The sequence below is a fragment of the Pholis gunnellus genome, assembly GCF_910591455.1.
Source record: "Pholis gunnellus genome assembly, chromosome: 6".
Taxonomy (NCBI): domain Eukaryota; kingdom Metazoa; phylum Chordata; class Actinopteri; order Perciformes; family Pholidae; genus Pholis; species Pholis gunnellus.
In genome coordinates, this window is record NC_136532.1 from 27,939,362 (window position 1) to 27,962,997 (window position 23,636).

Sequence of the window (23,636 nt, forward strand, 5' to 3'; positions counted from 1 at the left end):
GGAACTTAACTGATCTACTCCCTGAACGAGCAAGAACAAAGAAACATACATGAAAGAACAGGAACAAAGTGATTCCAAGGTTGGGGTCTCTGTAGATGCCCCTGGGTTGAGAGAACGTCTGGCTGTGGGGAGCCTCTCTGAGGGGTCGAGGGCTCCCTGCAGCCTCCAGTGTCCATTGCACGAGAGAAAGAAAAGAATCCCTTTGTATTCCTCCCATGTATATATTCACATTCAAATGGGAAAAAGGTGTGTATGTTAATAAAGATCAAATAAAAAACTAGAACATGTTCAATATGCATCCCTCAGATTGAGCAGCACCGTGAGTTTTAGATTCTTCAGCTTACCAACATGTTTGAGGTTAGTCAGGACTTACGGCTCTTCTGGAGGCCCTCAGTCTCTCCCGAATACTCGTGTCCCGGTCTTCTCTTGTCCCCTGCTGTGTCGGTCCTCTCACCGCTGCTCAGCCAGGCTCTCCCTCGGTGTGATCACGCTGACAGGCAACCCTCTGTCTTTCATATCTGCAGTCGCCTCTTCAGCCGACTGGTACAGCTGCGTCCCGTCTTTGTAAAACACTCGCAGTTTAGCGGGGTACGGAGTCTGGAAGCGGATCTGTCTCTGCCTTAACACTCGCTTTGCTTCAGAGTATTTCTTACGGTTCTGCAGGACCTTTGGGGGATAATCTTGGTCGGAATATATTAGTCTCTCGTTCAGAAGCACTCTTTTCTTTCCCCAGGCCTTGTGCAGAATCTCTTCTTTGGTTTTGTATCGGTGAAATCTGATAATTATTGACCGTGGCTTGTCTTCTCTGTCACCGGTAGGTTTGGGGGCGAGCGCCCGGTGCGTCCTCTCAATACCAAGGTCCGTAGATGGGGGGGGGGGGGGGTCCAGCGTGCCCCGCATTAACTTTTCCACAAACTCCACCATAGACGACCCTCCGCTCCTTCAGGAACATTATATATCCTTAAATTCTCCCGACGTGATCTCCCTTCTTGGTCGAGTCATTTGTTTTCCTGTTGATCACTTTTATCTTCTTGCCGAGCACTTGTTCCAAGTTCTGAACTCGATCTTCCACACTTTCGATTCGTGTCTCTGCCTCTGCTGTTTTTTTTGGTTAACGTTGGCCAGCTCGGAAGAAATATCATTTAGCTGATGTTTTGTGTCTTTGCGAAAGTCCCGTATTTCTTCCAGAACTTTGGTTAAACTTGCCGTGTCTGGCTGAGAGTTAGCATTAGCTCCGCCATCTTGTGCATGTGTCGGAGAGCTGTTCTTTGCGTTTCCTTCATTTACGGGTTCTACAATCGTGTTTTTTTGTTTGTGTCCTTTTTTCCCATTGTTGCCCCACTTACCAGCCGGAATATTCTCGGAAAATGTAATATTTGATTGTTTATCAGGGCGTGGTGGTTATTTTCCCGGAGGAGCTATCGCTTTAGGCTGCCATTCAGGGCGATGACGTCACCGGAACCTGATCATGAGGTTTTAATCAGTGGACTTGAGGGATCGGTAGGTCTCTCTGCAGCAGAGCTTCACTGGTTTCACTACACTGGCTCCTCTGTGTCTCTTACAGTTGATTTTAAAGTCCTTGTACTTCTCTACAAAGACTCACATGATCAAACACCTTCATTTAACAGAGACTGCCTTTTATTTTATGTCCCAACAAGAACTCTCAGATCTTCCACTGCCGTTCTTTTAGAAGGTCCTGAACTCCCACAAGAGTTCTAGTGAGGTTCTTTCTGTCTTCATGGCCCTAAACTGTGGAACTCTCTCCCCTTGGATCTTACAACAGAAAACTCCCTTGGAAGTTTTAAAAATAAATGAAAGACCTGTCCTTTAATTTGACTTTTAATTAGCTTTAACTTAAATCCTTGTTCATGTTTTGTTGTATTGTGATTGTAGTGTAAGACTGGTGTGAGTCCCCATCACGTCCAGGTTTTCATTGAGGAGTAGGAGGCACGTGGCTGGACTCCTCTCATCACATCAACCTGCTGGAGCTTGTTGCTGTCGATGAGATGCTGAACCATTTCACTCCACAACTGAGGGGGAAGCATGTTGAGGTGGGACAACAGCACTGTGGAGGTGAACCTCAACAGACAGGAGGTTGTCAGATCCCCGGCCCTGCACAGGGCAGCAGCGTCTGTTCTGATGAGGGCAGATCATCACCTCTTCTCTCTTATTCAGTAATAGAGAAAACACCCAGTGTCCTCCTTTAGCAGTGGACACTTCTACAGGGTTCAAAGCAGCACCTGTCCATGTTGCATCACTAGTGGTCCTAATGGTTCCTGGACCTCCCACTGCTCTGCATCAAGGAGAGCGTTGCATTCTGGGTCAGCACCTCGTGGTCTGGAGGTTTAAGGGTGAGACTGAGCGACCTGGGTCTCCCGGTCTCTGTTGTCTACACGTATCAGAATGCACATGTGTCCTCCCGTTAGAGGGATGACTTGACTCGTTGGTGGACTGATGCAGATGAAGGGCCTCGCTCCTCCTTCCTGCTCCCTTCAGGACATCTTGTCTTTCCTGCAGGTTGTTGTTGACGGTGGTCGTGTTGTTTCCACCTTGGGGGTGTTTGCTGCAGGAATTACAGTTTGTGTTCTACATTCAGTCAAATCCTTCTGGTCTCCTCCTTCCTGTCTCTAACTACAGAGTTGGATTCCAAGATGGCCGCCGAGGACAGGTGTGGTGTGTTGGGCTCCACGCCAATCCTCTTATTTAACATTTTACTCCAGATTCTATCAGTTTTAGCCGATGCTTTTCAACTCAAAGAAATACTTAAATCAAAGACAAGAATCAATTAAAGCTACAGAGAAAATGGAGGTGTTTGGACACTGTTATTCTGCTCGTGGTGTTTGCTTGTTCCACCTGCTCGAGGCCTTTGTCTGGCTGGATATCAATCAATCACTCCTGGACATTCTGCACTTTTGAATAACTCACCGAGATTGAATTTCTTCGGACACGGATATTTGACTGCTTATTCCATTTTCTGGCAGAAAGAACATTTCAATGGAATTTCTAGTAGAGAAAGCAAACAACACACCAAGAGAAGCAACCAAAGGTATGTTTACAGCACTCTACTGTTTCTGCTGTTACTAAGTGGGGACATACAACTGAATCCTGGTCCGCTAGCAAACCTTATCCTAGACCAAAGAAGTCCTTTGTCCAAGGATTGTCTTCATGAATCAGTGCAAGTTTGGCATGATTGTACTGGAAGGAAGGAACCAACAGATATTTTCCCTTTGGGACTGCTGGCTACTGATCAACAGCAATGCATTGGTGGCTCTACTCTTCATCCAGAAACATGTGAACTACTGGATGGAAGAAACAAACTTTCTGCCACCTCGAGGTCTGGCCCAGGCCCAAGTGGCAGCATGCCAGCTACCACCAGGCTGGGCCCACGCCCTAGCAGTAGCATGCCAGCTACCACTAATGTAATCTCATACATTTTAGATATATAAGACACTGTCTAACCATGCGGGCTGCAAAATTGTATTTTAATGCAATGATTGTCCCCATCTGACCTACTGCTGAACCAGCTGGGCACAAGCCAGCAGCACAACATTAAAATATATTAACATTCTCCATAAACAAGCCCTAAAAACACTTGATAAAAAAAACAAAAGTCACCATCACTGCAATATTCTCATCAAGCACCATATCCTGAGTTGGGAGAACCTCATTAGATTCACTGATGTGTGTCTGGTTTTTAAACTGTTACATGGTATGGCCCCGCCTCCACTTAGTGATTTTATTAGACAAAGCACTCAAAGCAGCAGACTCACTAGACTACATTCTCTGTGAAGGCAGCTCACTGGTGGAATGCTCTGACATCACACATACGCACACAACACGTACAAAACATTCAAGCATAACCTTAAAGAACGGCTTGTTGCCAATCAGGTGTGCAAGCATTGATGTGCTGTCTGTCCTGCTTGTTTCACCTACATGTGCATTTGTCTTGTTCAGTGTTGCTATTTTACATGTTTTGATGTGTATGTTATGTGCTTCAGTGTTGTACTGTAGGTTTGTTCTGACGCATGCTGCAGCCTGTTATGTCTGCTCTGCTCTCGTGTCGTACACTTTTCTTTTGCTGTGTATTGGTTTTGTCGATACTATTGCTGTCCGTTTGTCTATGAATGTTAATTCCGTTGCCATTTGATATTTAGTTATTTTAGGCTGCCTTGAAACATCTGTCCGGGGACTGCAGATGGAAACGAGCCTCTCTGGCTAACTCTGGCTCACTTACAGTTCTACTGTTGATTGGTGGGCGTTGTCCCTGCTAAATAAATAAATAAACAAACAAACAAACAAACAAATGTTGCAGGATGCAGGCCAGCATGCTTTCCTGGCTATTCTGACCCACAATCCTTTGCACAGCAGATTCATGAACAAGAAGGTCAGAGTTCAAGGTGCCATGTGATGAGGAAGCAGTCTGTCCCAATTGAATGCAGACTGCATGCATCAGTATGTACTTTGTAAGGAAGCTGTCCCGCCCCAACAGGTTCAACCAGATCCACAAAGTGGAGTGAAGAACAACAACACTCTCAGGTCTCTCTGTTGTCTTAGTGAATGTATTATTCTAGATCAACTCTACACAACATTTGCTGCAAAGGTTTCTGCTTGATCCTCTGTTCCCTACTAGTCTACATCTACAAGGAGACAAGGTGACAAAGAGGGGCGTGCATGGATCCTCTAAACTATCTGCTCTCAACAACACAATCCAGTCTGTTGTCAAAGCAACTCTTTACAAGTTGAAGTGATTTGTCCACAGATGCTGAGTTTGATCCTGAGAGACTCTTGTTTGAGCTGTGAGGAGGTTTGTGTTCACGATGACATTTGATCCTGTGAACGCAGCTCAGACTGAGACTCAGTCCAACCAGTCCGACTGCATCCTGTGATGGTGACGTGAGGACACACGCCCTCTCTGATGAAGCATAACAAGCTGCGTCACTTCACTTCGTCTGATGGAAGTTGAAGTTGAAGTGAAGCACGAAGCTCCTTTTCTACACAGACCTGCTGAGGACAGAAGAGAGCTGCACACGGAGGAAGTTCATGCTGAAAGTTCAGTAAGTGGAGCTGTGATTGGTTGAAGTGACGTCATTGATTGTTGTGAACGTGTGATTGTTTAAAGCTGCTTTCAAACACAAACGTCAGCTGGGAAACAAGATGGCCGCCTGTGTGAGCCGGCAGAGAGAAGCTGCTGTTAGTTTGAATGTTGAAGTCCAGATGAAGTGTTGCTTTGAATGATGACGCTGTGATGAAGAAGAGGAGTTCAGTCTGATCTGGGGTCTGTCAGGGTCTGTGTACGTTTTATTCATCTGTTTTACATTTTAAAAAAATATGGAAAATACATAAATACGTAAATACCATGGTATTCTCGTTTTACGTTTCAAACCAAAAACGGGAAAACGGAAGTGGAAGGTCGTATTTCCGTTTTTGGTTCTGAATTCAAAAACAGAAAAACCAAAGAAGTCAAATAATGAGCCGGGTTTCGTTTTTGCAAATCCGTTTTTTGTTTTTTCCTTTAAAACGATTTTTGTTAAACATTTGTTTTACATTTTAAAAAAATATGGAAAATACATAAATTTTTCTTTTTTTTTTAAACTAAACATTCCTAAGAAAAGAGAACCAATCAATCATGTTGTTGCTCTTGTTTTGTGTATTAAATACATCTGTATCAATAACCTAGATAATGAACAAAGGCACAGGTAAATAGGACTGAATCTATGGTTTAAATACACGTTTACTGCCATCTAGTGGTAGAAAGAAACACTTTGTGTGTCCTTACAGGCTACACTCTGTGTTCACTGAATCAACAGCACAACACAGTGAAACACAACTATCAGTGCAACAGCAACATCTCTGTGAACACAAACATGACTTTGATGAAACTACATCACGAACTGTGTTGCATCAAACAATGAATATTAAACAGCATGTAGTCACTACTGATGCTAACACACTCCCATCGGCAGAGATTTATTTATTTATTCATTTCTTGCATACGGTCATTATATTGCCTTCACTTTTATTTTGAAATATTCTTGTTTCCGGGTTACCTGTTGTGCTCTGCGTCTCGTTTTAAAGAAAAAAACTAAAAACGGATTTGCAAAAACGAAACCCGGCTCGTTATTTGACTTCTTTGGTTTTTCCGTTTTTGAATTCAGAACCAAAAACGGAAATACGACCTTCCACTTCCGTTTTCCCGTTTTTGGTTTGAAACGTAAGACGAGAGTACCATGGTATTTACGTATTTAGTTTTTCCGTATTAACGGTAAAACAGATGACTAAAACGTACACAGACCTGTCAGGACTTACTGCTGTGGAGCACTAGGACCCAGCAGGGACCAGAGAGCTCACCTGAGAGACTGTTTGCTCTCAGCTGCTGCTTTCAATCCTCTAAGTCCACAAAGCTTCATGTTCATTTCTTCTTCTGCTTCTCAACACATTTACTCCATTTGTGGCGTGTTTGAATGTGTTTGTGTTTCTTTAGTGTTGACTTTGTCTCTCATTGATCACCAGGTTGTAGTCGAGCTTTTACTAACTGATCAAATGTTGAAGTGAACGATCCATCAGATGAAAGCTTCCACATGTTCCCATAGTGACCACAGTGTTCCTATGAGGACGCTTACATCACTTTACTCTTCTGTGTTTGACGGACTTCTGGACTCTGAAGGGAGATCATGAGGAGAAACAGCAGCTCCATGTGTTGGAGGTTGATGAACAATATTTAACGTGTAAAACACTGTAAACTTACAGGATGAGCATTTAAAATCACGTCTTTTGACACGTTAACGGGGTTTAAAAGAAGGAAAAGTGAAGTTTGATTTATCTCCAGAAATCTAAACTTTAACAGACACATGTTGGAGATAAAATGAATAATTCTATGAAATAGTTCAATTAAATATGCAGAATTTATTTAGTATTCTCTTAAACCTTTGACATGTTTTCTAATAATAACTAAATGTACTTGTACTAGAGTTTTGCTGTAATGTTACAGTGTATTTAGAGGTAATATCTGTATTTAAGGGTATTTTATTGTAGTAGAATATATTTTATTTTACTGTAATTTAATGAGAACTTCTGCTGCAGACGTTCTACCGTTTTATAAAGATTGTTTTCAAAGTGCAGCTTAATCAGCAGCTTGTAGTCGACCTTTTCTGAACTCAACTGCCTGAGACACTTTTTCTATTTAACTTTTCTCTTCAGACTTTTCTGAGTGAAAGAGGAGCTGAGCAGCAGAGAGAGAATGGAAGTGGAGACAGAGGAACATTTCAAACGTTGAAGAGCTTTTCAAAGTCACTCAAATAGAAGTGAAAAGTGACGTCATCCCCAAAGAAAGGCCAATAAAAAGCCACATGAAGAGTCTTCCTCTAGTCTTCAAACAAGCCAACAGACTAAAGAGCATTGTGAACGTCATTTCTTAGAGATGACTCTGCAGCTCAAAGTGACAACAACATGGAAACTGTCCCATGAGTGTCTTTAGTATTGAGGTGAATGAGCTGTGTGTGTTTGTCATGATGAAGAGAAATAATGTTGTTGTGTTTGTGTGAAGGTGTGGACTCTGCTATGAATCAGTGTGAGGACAGAGAGGAGGGAGTCCCTCCCTCTAAAACCAGCCACACCAAAGCTCAGAGGTGAGATGACCGTCTCTAACTGTCCATGACTCAAAGTCTTTCATCCACTGACTCTGTTCCTACATGTGACCAGGACCCATCAGGGACCACACTGTCCTGGACCTGGACCTGGACCTGAACCTGAACCTGGACCTGGACCTGGACCCAGCTGTGTGTCCATGAAGAGTGACCGGTCTATGGATCTTATTATTAATTTCAAAGCTGGACGCCACTCTGTTGATCAAAGGTGAGGATTTCAAACTGATGATGATGATGATGGTGATGATGATGGTGATGATGATGATGATGATGATGATGATGATGATGATGATGATGATGATGATGGTGATGATGATGATGATGATGATGATGGTGATGATGATGATGATGATGATGATGATGATGATGATGATGATGGTGGTGATGATGATGATGATGATGATGAAGATGTCAGAAGGACACTCACACATGGTTCCTCTCTTCATCCTGATTGGACAGCATTACTCTTCAACCATCATGGTCACCTCACTGCATCACTTCCTGTCTTTGCTGCACTGAATACAGCTTCAACATCAACACTGAAACATTTCTACATGAAACATTGATTTCATACTAAACGTCTCCTAAAACTACCAGGATACTAACACACAGAGTCTCTCTCTCTCTGGCCTTTATGCCTCCTGGCATGTAGGGCAGCAACAACAGTCTTCCACTCCCGTCTGTCCCGGGCGAGTTGCTGGATGGAGCCCCATGAGTGCTTCAGGCTCTGCATCTCCTTCTCCACAGTTCTTCTTCATGTGTTTCTTGGTCGGCCTCGTTTTCTTTTCCCTTCTGGTGTCCAATGTAAGGCTGTTCTTGTAACATCAGCAGGGTCTTTCCTCAACACATGTCCTATCTCCATCTTCTTCTCATTAGGATGGTCTCCATGCATTCTTGTTGCCATTTGTCATCAGTTCTTCATTTGAAATGGTGTTTAACCAGAACATGTGCAGTATTCTCCTTAAACTCTGGTGTGGAAGGTTGACAGTCTGTTGAGATCTTCTTGTGTCATTCTCCAGCATTCAGAACCGTACAATAGGTTTTATGTTAATATCATATATTATGATAATAGAACAATAGGGTGGATAAAACACAGCTCTGATACATTTGAGTTTGGTCTTGATGGTGTCCTGCTGTGACCTCCATATGTTATTCAGGACTTTGGAAGCGTTTCTTGCCTTATTAAGATGATTCTTGATGTCTTTATCTGGGCCCCCATCGTGTCTGACAGTGTTGCCCAAATATATGAACTCACCTCAGATTGCGCAATCCCTCACAAACTGGGTTGAGATTGTGTCTTCTGCTTTCTCATTGTTTGTCACCACTGTAATATGTGTAGACACTTGTATTATAAGTCCTTTCTTTCATAGAATAGCTCATGTATTGTATTTCACGTGTGTGTAGAACATATTCAGTCTTGCTGATCTGACATTAAACCTCAGTGAAGAAGCTCAGAGGAGCAAACAGTACCTCTGCCTCACTGAAGGGGGCGAGAGAGAGACCACGGGTCGGTTCATGGTTGTAGTTCCGTTACTCTTCTTCTACACTTCTCTTCTTCTTCACTTCTCTTCTTCTACACTTCTCTTCTTCTACACTTCTCTTCTTCTACACTTCTCTTCTTCTTCACTTCTCTTCTTCTACACTTCTCTTCTTCTTATATTTTGCTTTGACCGCAAACATTGAAGATTAAATATCTAAGCTTTAACAATTCTCAAAAACAGGAAAATATAACCAAATGTAGCTTACCTATGTGTGTGTAAAGAATGCTGATATGTGTTAGAAAAATTCACGCAAGACCGATGGAAAATCATGAATCAGTTAACATTTATTCTTTGCAAAGAAGGAGACAGGGTTGAACACATACAACAACGTGCCAAGACTGCTCAGAGGTCTGGCTCTGAGACACTGGTATATATACTTGTTTAGCATTCTGTCACAGGAGGTGACACATACACAATACATATGGCGTCAAAAGAACAAAGTGTTTGTAACTTCACTAGAACATTTGGTCTTCAATGAAGGTCACGTTCTCGCAATCAGGAGGAGGTTTGAGCCATAACATTGCTCTGCCCCCACCTCCACGCTTCCACAGTTCTTTGTTATCCTTCTACTTCAGAACATGCTGCTGAGAGGCCTCGACACCTAAGAAGAATAAACAGTGGTCGTCCTGAGTGAGAAAAGGAAGCCAGCTAATTCTAGCAGGACGCCATAAAAGTAATCACTTCCTAACACCGCATTTGTAAGCACAAAAGATCAATGGTCACTCATAAGATCAATGGTCACTTTGATTTTTCTCCAACATATGAAACATGAAGAACAACCAGTAGTCAATGTGCAAGCTGCTCTATTGAATGGTGGTTTAATCTGCTCTATATTGGGTTCATATGTTTGTAAATCTGACTCACCAGCCACGAACCTCACCGCACGTCACTGAACCAAATGTTATTGATCTTTAGTTCATATAAAAAAATAATCATGAGATTAATAATTGTAATCGTTGCTCAGCACTAAGATATATATTATATAAGATATTATAATATTTTTTATATGTATATATATATATTCAAGAAGTCTAGTAGTAGTAGCGTCTCTGTGTGTCAACAACTGTCAAATCAAATAAAGAAAAACATCAATTATATTTTAACAATTATTATTCTCAGTTTTCACATTTAACTGGATGGATTATAAATAATACATAGAAATACATAAATAAATGTTCTTCTCATTTCAAGTAAAATAATGTCTGGATTAAAGAATAACTGACAGAACAGAAAGCTTTTGACAAATGTGCATCTTAAAATAAAGTCATTCATTTTAGAAACATTGTCCTGCAGCTTTAAATTCACTTCATTCAGGGTGAAGTGATGTCAATAAAAAAACACAATATTATCTTCTTCTCATCTTGTAACAAGATAAATTAGTGTTCAGGACTTCCTCTGTGGTTATTAAACCTCTTGTTTCAGCTCTATTCTCTCTGTTAACATCATTGATCATATTGGACTCTTAGGTTTATTATCTGTGAATTCATTTCAGATGTGAGATGGAACGTTTGCTCTAAAGAGTTGTTCTTTGTCTCGTAGAGTCGCTTCATTTACCGCTTTTAATAACCGTCACGGTCTCTGAACATGTGAGTCCTACTGGTTTTAAACTGACGTGTGAAGAATGAACCTATAAGAGTCTGTTCATTAATGGTTAGAGACTCTGGTCTCTCTGGTCTCTCTGACCACGTTTCTCTCTTTGGAGAACGTCATGTGAAATAACTTCTCTGACTCACTAATTATTCTCCTGCTCTTCGTTGTTTCCTCGTCTCTCCCGTGTGTGAACATCTCACTGGAATCAGGAAACTTGTCAGAATACTCACATTTGATTGGCTGAGCTGCATCACGTGATGTGATTTGCGCCGCTGAACAAGTACCGTAAAGGCTGAAAAAGCTGCGCCGCTTAAAATAGAAGCGCTCCGTTAAAATGGAATAATTCTCAATTATCTATCGGTTTTAGGTCCTGGGTCCGGATACAACGGCGTCTGGGTCCGGATCCGGACCGCGGTCCGCCTATTAGGGACCCCTGGTCTAGATCTTCAAGTGATGAAAAGAGTGTCCATCGAATGCTTCTATTTTGGTCTTCAGTTGTTTGTCTCATTACCCAGTCAAGAGTAATATTGAAGAGCAAAGCTGACGTCACACTTCCTTGACTCACACCTGTCTTCACTTGGAATTTTTGGAGACTGTTTCCAACCCTGCATGTGAAGTTGGTATAAAAACCTACTGTACACCGAGTACAGGTTTTGTCTCAGAGCAGAATTGATCTGTTTTTTCCATCAGGAGGAAGCTGGAACAACCTGGACCTGGACCTGGACCTGGACCTGGACCTGGACCTGAACCTGAACCTGAACCCAGCTGTGTGTCCATGAAGAGTGACCGGTCTATGGGTCTTCCTATGAACTTCAAAGATGGACGCCACTCTGTTGATCAAAGGTGAGCTGGAAGACTGAGCTGTTGATTCTCAGTGGGATCAGCAGGACTAGTGAACCTTTACCACTACAGGGACTCATCTGATCCACATCCACATATCACTTCATGGACCTTTACCTTGTGTTGGTCTCTGTGTGGACAGACACAATGTGAGCTGATTCTTCATGATTCCTCCACAGAGAGGACCAGGAGAGCTCAGAGGTTCCCAGAGGTCAGTCTGCCCAGCAGCATCAAACACACCTGGACTCCATATTTATGGTCTGTACATGTACAACTACTTTAAATCTATTCTGTTCACAATCATCTCCATGCTGCACTTTGTAGACCAGTGGATTGTCAGTCTGTCCAACATGGATCTGATGTTTGGTTCCATGGTTTTAGTTTGTGTCATTCAGAGAATATTCTGTTCCAGCTGCTGGAGGAGAACATCGTCACTTTTGTGAAGAACGAGCTGAAGAAGATCCAGAAGGGACTGAGTTCAGATTACCCAGAATGCTTAGAGAGTCAGAGGGAGGATGAGGAGGTGCTGGACGGTGAGGATGAAGAGCAGAGGAGGAGCAGCAGAGAGGCATTTCTGAAGATCACACTGAACTTCCTGAGGAGGATGAAGCAGGAGGAGCTGGCTGACTGTCTGCAGAGCAGTAAGAGGATTTCTCTAAAGATTTAACATGCTGGATAAATGGGACGTTTACTAAAGTCTCAAGAGATGGACCAACATGTATTCATAGACTCATTCTTTGAGGAAATGAAATGTTGAAATCTATTCTCTGACTCATTGATCTTCTTTGTTGTGTTCATTCAGGACTTCTTGCTGCAGTTTGTCAGCGTGAACTCAAATCTAACCTGAAGAAGAAGTTCCAGTGTGTGTTTGAGGGAATCGCTAAAGCAGGAAACCCAACCCTTCTGAACCAGATCTACACAGAGCTCTACATCACAGAGGGAGGGACTGCAGAGGTCAATGATGAACATGAGGTCAGACACATTGAAACAGCATCCAGGAAACCACACAGACCAGAAACAACCATCGGACAAGAAGACATCTTTAAAGCCTCACCTGGAGGAGAGGAACCAATCAGAACAGTGATGACAAAGGGAGTGGCTGGCATTGGGAAAACAGTCTTAACACAGAAGTTCACTCTGGACTGGGCTGAAGACAAAGACCACCAGGACATACTGTTCACATTTCCATTCACTTTCAGAGAGCTGAATGTGCTGAAAGAGAAGAAGTTCAGCTTGGTGGAACTTGTTCATCACTTCTTCAGTGAAACCAAAGAAGCAGGAATCTGCAGGTTTGAAGAGTTCCTGGTTCTGTTCATCTTTGACGGTCTGGATGAGTGTCGACTTCCTCTGGACTTCCACAACAATGAGGTCCTGACTGATGTTACAGAGTCCACCTCAGTGGATGTGCTGCTGACAAACCTCTTCAGGGGGAAACTGCTTCCCTCTGCTCGCCTCTGGATAACCACACGACCTGCAGCAGCCAATCAGATCCCTCCTGAGTGTGTTGACATGGTGACAGAGGTCAGAGGGTTCACTGACCCACAGAAGGAGGATTACTTCAGGAAGAGATTCAGAGATAAGAAGCAGGCCAGCAGGATCATCACCCACATCAAGACCTCACGAAGCCTCCACATCATGTGCCACATCCCAGTCTTCTGCTGGATCACTGCTGGAGTTCTGGAGGATGTGTTGAAGACCAGAGAGGGAGGAGAGCTGCCCAAGACCCTGACTGAGATGTACATCCACTTCCTGGTGGTTCAGTCCAAACTGAAGAAGGTCAAGTATGATGGAGGAGCTGAGACAGATCCACACTGGAGTCCAGAGAGCAGGGAGATGACCGAGTCTCTGGTAAAACTGGCTTTTGATCAGCTGCAGAAAGGCAACCTGATCTTCTATGAATCCGACCTGACAGAGTGTGGCATCAACATCAGAGCAGCCTCTGTGTACTCAGGAGTGTTCACACAGATCTTTAGAGAGGAGAGAGGACTGTACCAGGGCAAGGTCTTCTGCTTCGTCCATCTGAGTGTTCAGGAGTTTCTGGCTGCTCTTCATGTCCATCTGACCTTCATCAACTCTGGAGTCAATCTGCTGTCAGAAGAACCAACAACCTCCCGGTTGTCTGAAGTCTCCAGAGACAAACCTGAACTAACACGTCTCTACCAGAGTGCTGTGGACAAGGCCTTACAGAGTCCAAATGGACACCTGGACTTGTTCCTCCGCTTCCTCCTGGGTCTTTCACTGGAGACCAATCAGACTCTCCTACGAGGTCTGCTGACACAGACAGGAAGTAGCTCACAGACCAATCATGAAACAGTCCAGTACATCAAGGAGAAGATCAATGAGAATGTGTCTCCAGAGAAAAGCATCAATCTGTTCCACTGTCTGAATGAACTGAATGATGGTTCTCTAGTGGAGGAGATCCAACAGTCCCTGAGTTCAGGACGTCTCTCCACAGATAAACTGTCTCCTGCTCAGTGGTCAGCTCTGGTCTTCATCTTACTGTCATCAGAAAAAGATCTGGACGTGTTTGACCTGAAGAAGTACTCTGCTTCAGAGGAGGCTCTTCTGAGGCTGCTGCCAGTGGTCAAAGCCTCCAACAAAGCTCTGTAAGTACAGAGAGAGTTAGATTCATACATCATAACTTAAATACGCTGCTATCTTTTCTACTTATTGTTTATTTTTTCTTCATCCTTGTCTCTTCAGACTGAGTGACTGTAACCTCTCAGAGAGAAGCTGTGAAGCTCTGTCCTCAGTTCTCAGCTCCCAGTCCTCTAGTCTGAGAGAGATGGACCTGAGTAACAACGACCTGCAGGATTCAGGAGTGAAGCTAATGTCTGCTGGACTGGAGAGTCCACACTGTGAACTGGAGACTCTCAGGTCAGGATTCAATTAATGTCCAAATAGTTTCCTTATTTACTTCTATGGGTAAACTCATAACCTTCATAAGATTGTTTCTGCTTTCATGATTTCAATCAAATATTTAATTTCAATATATTTCCATAAACATATGTTATAGTGTTTTTTTCTCAGTCTATTGTTACATCAGAGAGTTAGCAGTAATGTTGTCAGATTGTTGATAGACATTAGTGGGTTCTTGGTTGTGACGAGAAAACAATCAGTAACAATGTTAATGTAACCCCACAGTAGCCGACAGTATCTCAGTACTGCAGTAACCTTCCAGCCCTCACAGTTCCTCACATAACTTAAATACGCTGCTATCTTTTCTACTTATTGTTTCTTCTTTCTTCATCCTTGTCTCTTCAGACTGAGTGTCTGTAACCTTTCAGAGAGAAGCTGTGAAGCTCTGTCCTCAGTTCTCAGCTCCCAGTCCTCTAGTCTGAGAGAGATGGACCTGAGTAACAACAACCTGCAGGATTCAGGAGTGAAGCTAATATCTGCTGGACTGGAGAGTCCACATTGTACACTGGAGACTCTCAGGTGACCCTGTGAATTACTTTTCTTGGACGAAGAAAAAGTTTACACACAAACAGATTGGTGATGACAGTAATAAACATAAACCTTCAGCCCTCACAGTTCCCTCAGATCATGTGACATGTGTGTTGTTTTGTGTGTTTGCAGCCTGTCAGGCTGTCTGATCACAGAGGAAGGCTGTGCTTCTCTGGCCTCAGCTCTGAGCTCCAACCCCTCCCATCTGAGAGAGCTGGACCTGAGCTACAATCATCCAGGAGACTCAGGAGTGAAGCTGCTGTCTGCTGGACTGAAGGATCCTCACTGGAGACTGGAAACTCTCAGGTATGAAGAGGCCTGCTGCAGCCACAGACAATCAGTCTGATAGAGGAGGTAGAGCTGGAGACTTTTCTCTGTCACACTGTCAGCCTGGTTAATATGATCCTGATACACCAAGCTGACCTCAAACTACCAGAGACAGGGAAAATAGGACAGTGGTTTATCCTGACACGCTGACGGGCATCATGGTGGGTTGACATGAGTCAACGTCGTCATGCTGCAGGTTTGTGGGCTCATATCAAACAATAGTTGATGTTTTGATGCTCGTGTGTGTTGGCCTTTAGTCCAGACTTTATTGTGAAAAGACAAACAGACAGAAACAATCTGTTTAAAGCGTCTTGATGAATCATCACAATAGGAATATTTTTCTGTTTTGAAGGAGTTCAGCTTTACCTGGTTGTGGTTTGTTCTGCACTGAGAGCCAGTTCTCTGGCTGATAAGAGTCGACTTGTTGAAACTACAGGTGACAGTCGGCCACAGACGCTCAGTGAAGAACCAACAGCTGATTGTGGACATGGTGTGTCAGAGCCCAAAGAGGTTTATTGAGGACTGGACCAAAGTTCTAGGGGGACACAGGCAGTGCTCTGTGGCTGCAGACGGACTTGAACTGTAATATTTTCACCCCCAGATTACAGATCATAGAAACCAGTGTTGACTGTTGCTAGGAGACGGGATGTGAACAGCTTTGTACATCCAACCATCCCCCCCGACCTCCTCCATCAGAGGGTTTGTGGCGCTGTAGTGGTTTCAGGATACTTTCTCCTTTACTTCTGAGAGACAACAGTCATTATTACACAAACACAAGAGGTCGCTTGTCAGGACCAGAACATCAACAATCAATGCTTCTATATTGACAACGGATCAGCTGACTCTGTGTGATGGTGAAGAGTCGTGTGGTGGTGATGAACCCACAGAGAACTGTCTCCATCTCTGCAGCTCTACTGAGCTTTTTAGCCTCTTTTAGCTCCTAGTTTTGGTTCTGCAGCACATTTCCTGTTTGGTTGAGTCTCAGTGTTTCCAGCAGCAGCTGTTTTCATCCAACAAGCTGTGATGAAGCCACTGTTCACTACCTGCTCAGCAGCAAACAGCAGACAGACTCAGTCAGAGACTAGCTGGTGAACATAGAGGAGCATTTAGCAGCTAAAGAGACAGATGTTTCCCTCAGGAGGTGGTGGAGACCAAACACAGAGCTACAAGAGAGAGAATAGTGGACTAACATTCATCAGGAGACACAAACACAAAGACTCCTGATGAGTCATCATGTTGATGTGTAACTGCTGGATGTGGAAGCAGCTGGTTGACATCATGTTAGACACAACTACTTTATAAGCTGATAATATGTCACATGGTGTGTTTACAGCTTGTTTTCACTGAACCACAAGTGGACAAAGAAATCAATTGATGCAGGTTTAAACATGTGATTTACTGACTGACTGGTGGAGGAAACTGAGTGTGAAATGGATGATTGTCAATATAATACTGATAATAATAGATCATGAACAAGTGAACATCATGAGCTGTCGTCATGGGCCAATCAGAAGAAGCTTGTAATGGAAAAGATTCAGAAGGTTCAATCATCACCACAGAATGCGTTCAGTCTCAGTGAGGAAGAACCCAGAAACAAGTGAAGAAGCTTTCTTTATACAGAATGAGCAAAGGTGGGCCGATGGCCGATGTTACAGACTTTTGGTCTCAGACTGATCGGAACAACATTCAAAAACAAACGGTCAGCAACCACAGCAAGCGGCCCAAAGGCCTCGGTGCTGGAACATTCTCACACAACACAGTTAGTTCTCTTTGTGAACAGAGAGGGAGAACTCTTCTTCTGCACATCAGAGACACGGTGAAGTTCAACAAAGAACCATGAACACAATATACTGAGTAGAAATACACACTACGTGAAAAATGACCATTACAATCCTCCCCTTGATCATTACATTAGATCACTACAATAGTATATATTCACCACTAGCAGTGAGAACATGAGTCAGTAACATTTCATAATGATTTGTATTCATGACATCATTAACCCCGAGCGTAGGAAAGTGCTGACGGGCTGTTTTTGTGTGTCTGTGGAGGAAACACAACCTTTACTCACTCGCCTCGTCATGACGCTAAAGTCTGTCAGGGATGAGTTTGCATCATAGCTGTAAACGTGTCTCATGGAGCAGTGGTTTGAACAGAGGGCTCAGGGGAATCCAGGAGGAGTTGGTGGGACACTGATCTGTTGATGGCTCGCACTAAAGGACAGTCTAACAAAGCATTGACACCTTCCCTCATCTGGACGTCTCACTCGTTCATCTGGTTAACTTTGGCAGCGACACTAGAGAAACGTACTGACGTGCAGACAGAATCATGAAGGTGTTGAAACCACAGACCACAGTCGTCAATCAGCGGCATATCAAAGCATGAACACATAATACTCACAGTGGTTTACATCTGCACATCATTCATCCATCAGGGAAAGAAGTCAGCTGTGTTTTCAAATTGTAAGCAGCTCTATGTTGTAGCAAGCGAGGGAATGTTCACACCAACATGTTGAGATAAGGCTCCTGAGATGAGGAGACACACAGACGCTGGACCTCCATCTCTGTTGAACTGTATAATGAGACATATCAGTGAGTTTCATAACACACAATCATCAAACAACCGCAACACTTTGTAAGCAATTCTATCATATTACCAGAACAAACATTCAGAATCACCTGAGTTTCATTGATTCCTTCATCAAGTAAAGTCAAAGAAAGCAGCAGCTGTTGTGTGAGATCATCTTTCTCAGATCACAAGCTGTAATAATAAGAAACATCAGTATGACACAGAAATGTCTCTTTCAAAGTCCTGCTCGTCTAAAGGAGGGAAGCAGTCGGGCATTGAAACAGGTCACATGTTGCAGGATCGTCTTCTTCCTTCTTCTCTAACAGCATGTCGAGGGCCAATCTACATCAATGTAGTGTATTCATATCACATGTCATTTGCTGTTTAGTTCAATTACAAATGGTTTCTTTAATCTGCTGGTTGCTGGTTCTTGGTTCTCTGTTGACCGTCTGAGGCTCCATGAAGGACCGGACTGTGTGTCACGGTGCTGGAGCTCTGCCTTCCATCGCGTTACTCAGCTGCTCCATGCGTTGTTAGCAAACAATACATTTCCTACAAAATACTAAATAACTGTGCTCTCTCTTGTGTTCCATGCTGCAGTAATAAGATTACATCCCATCATTTCTTTGCTTTGTTTCCACTGAGCGTTGCTCTAAGTCCAGTCTTAAACCCTGAGATCTACAGATGAATGATGCTCCTCAGTTTATTCTGATGAATCCCTGCTGTGATACTTCACACTGTATTCTATTGTCATTCATAAAACAACAGCTTCATCAAATACTAATATTTAACGTTGCAGTTCTTTTACATTCCCTAATGTCAGTGAACAAGTTGAATCCAGTGATATTCATGTTATTGAATGTAGAGGCCTCATCACGTCATCATGCTGTCTTCAGAGTTTAGATACTTTATTCATCCTGCAAGAGGACGTTAGTTTATTACAGCAGCACAACATCCACTAAAGCAACTAAAGCAACACAGGAACAAATGAGCTCATTTAGTACTAATGGAAGAGAGCATGTTTTAAACCTGGACCAGATGAGGCCCAACACTTTGGCTCTGCAGAGGCCAATGTCTGCAGGAAGTGAATATCATGAGTGAGGGATATTTCTGGAGGCACACCGAGCATCAATCGCTTGCTTAGTTGCAGCATCAGCTGCAGCATTTCCTGTTGAAATGGGATCAGAAGCGTTGGTGTGAGCAGCACATTTCATCACACAGACGGTTTTAGGGAATACATTCTTTACTGTTCATCTGAATACTAGAAGTCTTCCAACTATGACACATTCATTCATTATTTGTCTTTACTGAAGCATGAAGTTTCAGTTATTGCCTGTCAGAAACATGGCTTACTAAGGACTCAGAGAAATCATTCAAATACCAAAATACCATCAGTTCACCACGTAAGAGAGAGAATGGATCTGTGTTTATTCATGGTGACTATGAATTCAACACTTTGTCTTTAACCTAATGGAGCTACTTTCCCCTCTGATCTATAAAGCAACATGAGTTCCAGAACATTCAGTGACTTTGATTGATAACATCTGAACCGATTCTTTGAGTGAAGGAGACAAATCCTGTATTCAGACGCATTCAATCATTTTCACATGTTTCAGTGTTCTGTCATCAAGATGAATAGAGCGAAACATACTAAGAACATGATGGATAGAACATGGTTCCACAGGAATGTTCGGCACATCTCATGTATTAATATGTATTATAGTGCAGTGATCAGACAGCAGGAGTCCATGTGTGACTGTGATGTTATCTAACACACAGGACCAGGTGTGTGTGTGTGTGTGTGTGTGTGTGTGTGTGTGTGTGTGTGTGTGTGTGTGTGTGTGTGTGTGTGTGTGTGTGTGTGTGTGTGTGTGTGTGTGTGAACATGAATAACAAAGCTCTGTGTGTGAGAGCGATGTAATGTCCATGTTTCATGCTGCTCTGACCCCCCTCCTCCTTTCAGGGTGGAGCCTGCTGGAGTCCGATGGTTCAGACCAGGTCTGAGGAAGTGTGAGTGTGCTTTGAGTTTGATTCATGAAAACAAAGCATCTTCAGACTGTGACATCACTCATTCACATCTCTGATGTCATCATCAAACAGATGATAGATTAATAACTGCAGCTGTGTTGTGTCTTGTTCTCTCCATCAGATTCCTGTGAACTCACACTCGACACAAACACAGTGAACAGAAAACTCAAACTGTCTGACAACAACAGGAAGGTGACACATGTGGAGGAGTTTCAGTCATATCCTTATCATCCAGACAGGTTTGACTCCTGTCAGCAGCTGCTGTGTAGAACTGGTCTGACTGGTCGCTGTTACTGGGAGGTCGAGTGGAGAGGAGACATAGTTATTATATCAGTGAGTTACAGAGGAATCAGGAGGAGAGGAGGCCGTGATGACTGTGTGTTTGGAGAGAATGATCAGTCCTGGTGTCTGAGATGTTCTGGTGGTCGTTACTCTGTCCATCACAATAAGACAAGAACATCCATCACCTCCTCCTCCTCCTCCTCCTCCTCCTCCTCCTCCTCCTCCTCCTCCTCCTCCTCCTCCTCTGGTAGAGTAGCAGTGTATGTGGACTGTCCTGCTGGCTCTCTGTCCTTCTACAGAGTCTCCTCTGACACACTGATCCACCTCCACACCTTCAACACCACATTCACTGAACCTCTTTATCCTGGCTTTGGGTTTGGGTTTGGGTTTGGGTTTGGGTTCAGGTCCAGGTCCTGGTCTGGTTCCTCAGTGTCTCTGTGTTCTCTGGAGGGAGAGTCTCCTCCTGCTAGAGAAACCTTCTCTCTGCTGACCAGATAGTTCAGTGTGTACAGGATCACACACAGCTGATGTTAGTTCGTACCAACCTGATCTCTCAGTGGTTGTAGATGCAGTTGGAGCAGGTGAGGGGTACCTGAGCTGGTCTGGACTCTGGGGGGTTGAGAGCTCTCTGGGACTTGTGGTGTTGCAGATGGAGGTCTGAAGGACCTGAGCGAGGTCCATGTAATGACCTGACATGATGTGTTGTCTGAGAGAAGCTGTGAAACATCTTTGACTTTGTGTAGAAAACTGAACTTTGTTGTCTTGAAACATTTGTTTGTGTTCAGAAAAACCTCCGAATGTCAAACAAGAGTCTTTCTGGATCAAATTCAGCATCTGTGGAAAAAGAACCACAAGTTGTAAAGAGTTGTTTTGATTTGAACAAACTAAATTCATCTTCTTTGATCATCGTGTAACAAATGAACAAACTGTGAGAAGTGACGTTGAAATCAAAAGAAATCAAAGTTTTGGATGATTCTAGATAATAAAGCACATAAACATCACGTCAAAGCAGAAATGTCCAAATCCATCCCAACACTGTATAAAATGAAGGATTAGTTAAATCAGCTTCATTCTTCACGTGGTGTTGTTCACTTTCACTTCATTCATCACTGACTGTGTGCTAGTTTGATGAAACTCATAGAAACAAATCAAAAGAGACAAAAGAAGTTTGAACCAAACTACTGATCAAGAACCAACTCAGCTGTTTATTCAATGAAGATATATTATAATTCAGAATGTGTCATGATTTCACTTTTCATTCTTTCATTTGTATTCTTACTGATCATGTGTTCATTTAATGATGCTCATGTTTCAGTGATGTTCATTCATGTATTAACGTGTGATTGTTGACGAGGCTGATTGGTGATCTGAACTTTTGAGGTTTTTGACATTTTATCTTTTATTTTATTTACTTTCTACATCATCTGTTTCTGTAACCTTTCATGTTTTTATTGTATAAACCAAATAAATCTGGTTTGTATTTTGTACATTCCAACCAAAGTCCAGTGCTGCTGGTCTCTGAGGGTGTCTGCGTAGTCTCCAGTATGAATATCACATGACTGATGAACAATGAGGGGGCGTGTTAACTGTTAAAACACTTCCTGGAAGGCTCCTCAGAGATCCCTCCTCTCTCCTCTCTCCTCTCTCCTCTCTCCTCTCTCCTCCCTCCTCAGAGCAGAACAACTTCCGGTTCAAGCGAGGATCGAGGAAATGACAAATAAGAGACTTGAGATGTACCGTTGGAGGTGTTTTAACGGTGGACACGCCCCCTCAGTGTTCATCATGTGATTGGACGCTGCAGCCGATCGGACTGATGACAGTTTAACACCAGAGTGAAGACAGATCAGATTAAACTCTCGTTTATATTTGATCTGTTTTCTGGTTTAAATAGATGTTCATTGTAGTCTGAACAACAAAAGAACCACAAACAACTTTCTTCATTTATAGAAAGATTTGTGTTTTCATGATCTGATGTTTCCTCAATAACTTTGTTATGAAACTATTAAAGTCAGAGATCTTTACATCATTGATCATCATTTCATTCAGTCACGTGAGGATCATTCAGAGTGTTTGAGTTTTATCATTTAAGAGAAACAATAATCATGTTCTGGGTTATTTAATAATGACGTCACAATTTAAAAACCTACAGACGCAAATAATTCATCAATAAGAAGAAAACATTCTGCTGTAGAAATCAGTCCTGATCTTATAAACAGAACACAGTACAATTACCACAGAACACAGTACAAATACCACAGAACACAGTACAATTACCACAGAACACAGTACAAATACCACAGAACACAGTACAATTACCACAGAACACAGTACAAATACCACAGAACACAGTACAAATACCACAGAACACAGTACAAATACCACAGAACACAGTATAAATACTCAATGCAGTTTGTTAAAGAGGTAACAGTATACAGAGAGAAAACACAAATGTGTTAGTTTGTTGTATTTTGTATTAATACTCTGAATCTGTAAAGTAATTCAAGTTATCAGATAAATAAAGATATAGATCATCAAAGTGCAGTATTACCTCTGAGATGAAGTGAAGGAGGAGTAGAAAGTACAACATGGAAGTATTTTACATCAAATAGAAGTACTTTGTGATATTACACAACTGACAATAAGAATATATTGTCTGGTGATTTTAGAAAACGTACTCTGAACATGTATAAAATGTGTATTCTGATACTTTTCTTTGTCAAATAATATATTGTATTTACATTTCTCCAGATATTCTATGATTATATTATATATCAGCCATTCTTTAGATGAATGTGGATTATTAAACATACATTTAACTTGACTTTAACGTGATTCTACGTGTGATTACTGTTTAAATCAGCTGTGAATATAAAGAGTCGTAGACGTGTTCTACGTTGAGTTTAACAGAAGAGTTTATGTGAATGTTTAAAGAGAACTTCATTCATGACGTGAAGACAGAAAGAAGAAACAACAGACTGAGAACAACTCCATCATTACACATGAAACAATACATTTAAATAATGTTGGGATTCGTCTGCTCCGAGACTTCATCATTATATTAGCACATATAAAACTACACACAACAAACAACAATCATTCACACAGAAGGTTGTTGATAAAACTGTTGATAAAGATATATTTCATTTGTCCTCGTTGAGTTTAAAGCTGGTGTTTGTTCACAGAGTCAGATAAACATTAGTATTATATTATGTGAACAGTTATATTCCAAACATTTGCAATAACTTCGGAGTGTTATAAAGTCCAAAAGTGTAGCCCCGCCCCTAAAGCATCCCCTGCTTTATGGTCTGTGTGACTCTAAATGGACCATCATTTACTAAATGAACATCATGCTGTATTGAAGAAGACTTGA

At 42.4% G+C, this 23,636-nt stretch overlaps 2 protein-coding genes across 12 annotated transcripts in view; both read left to right on the forward strand.

Moving 5' to 3' along the window:
• Positions 1–21,819, forward strand: part of LOC306697809 (uncharacterized protein) — a 96,278-nt gene extending 74,459 nt beyond the window's left edge. For 3 of the 11 annotated variants that reach the window (XM_079161861.1, XM_079161862.1, XM_079161857.1), the window contains 5 exons: positions 14,318–14,491; positions 14,879–15,052; positions 15,194–15,367; positions 19,920–19,966; positions 20,106–21,818. In XM_079161861.1, the coding sequence (XP_079017987.1) occupies positions 14,318–14,491; positions 14,879–15,052; positions 15,194–15,367; positions 19,920–19,966; positions 20,106–20,764 (1,228 nt within the window). In that variant the 3' untranslated portion in view covers positions 20,765–21,818. Of the gene's footprint in view, positions 1–14,317; positions 14,492–14,878; positions 15,053–15,193; positions 15,368–19,919; positions 19,967–20,105 lie in introns of all 11 variants that reach the window. The other 8 variants (XM_079161858.1, XM_079161866.1, XM_079161863.1 and 5 more) reach the window with 5 other exon arrangements.
• Positions 11,331–23,636, forward strand: part of LOC306697811 (NACHT, LRR and PYD domains-containing protein 3-like) — a 47,517-nt gene continuing 35,211 nt past the window's right edge. The window contains exon 1 of the mRNA XM_079161870.1: positions 11,331–11,617. Within this exon, the coding sequence (XP_079017996.1) occupies positions 11,550–11,617 (68 nt within the window). The 5' untranslated portion in view covers positions 11,331–11,549. The remainder of the gene's footprint in view (positions 11,618–23,636) is intronic.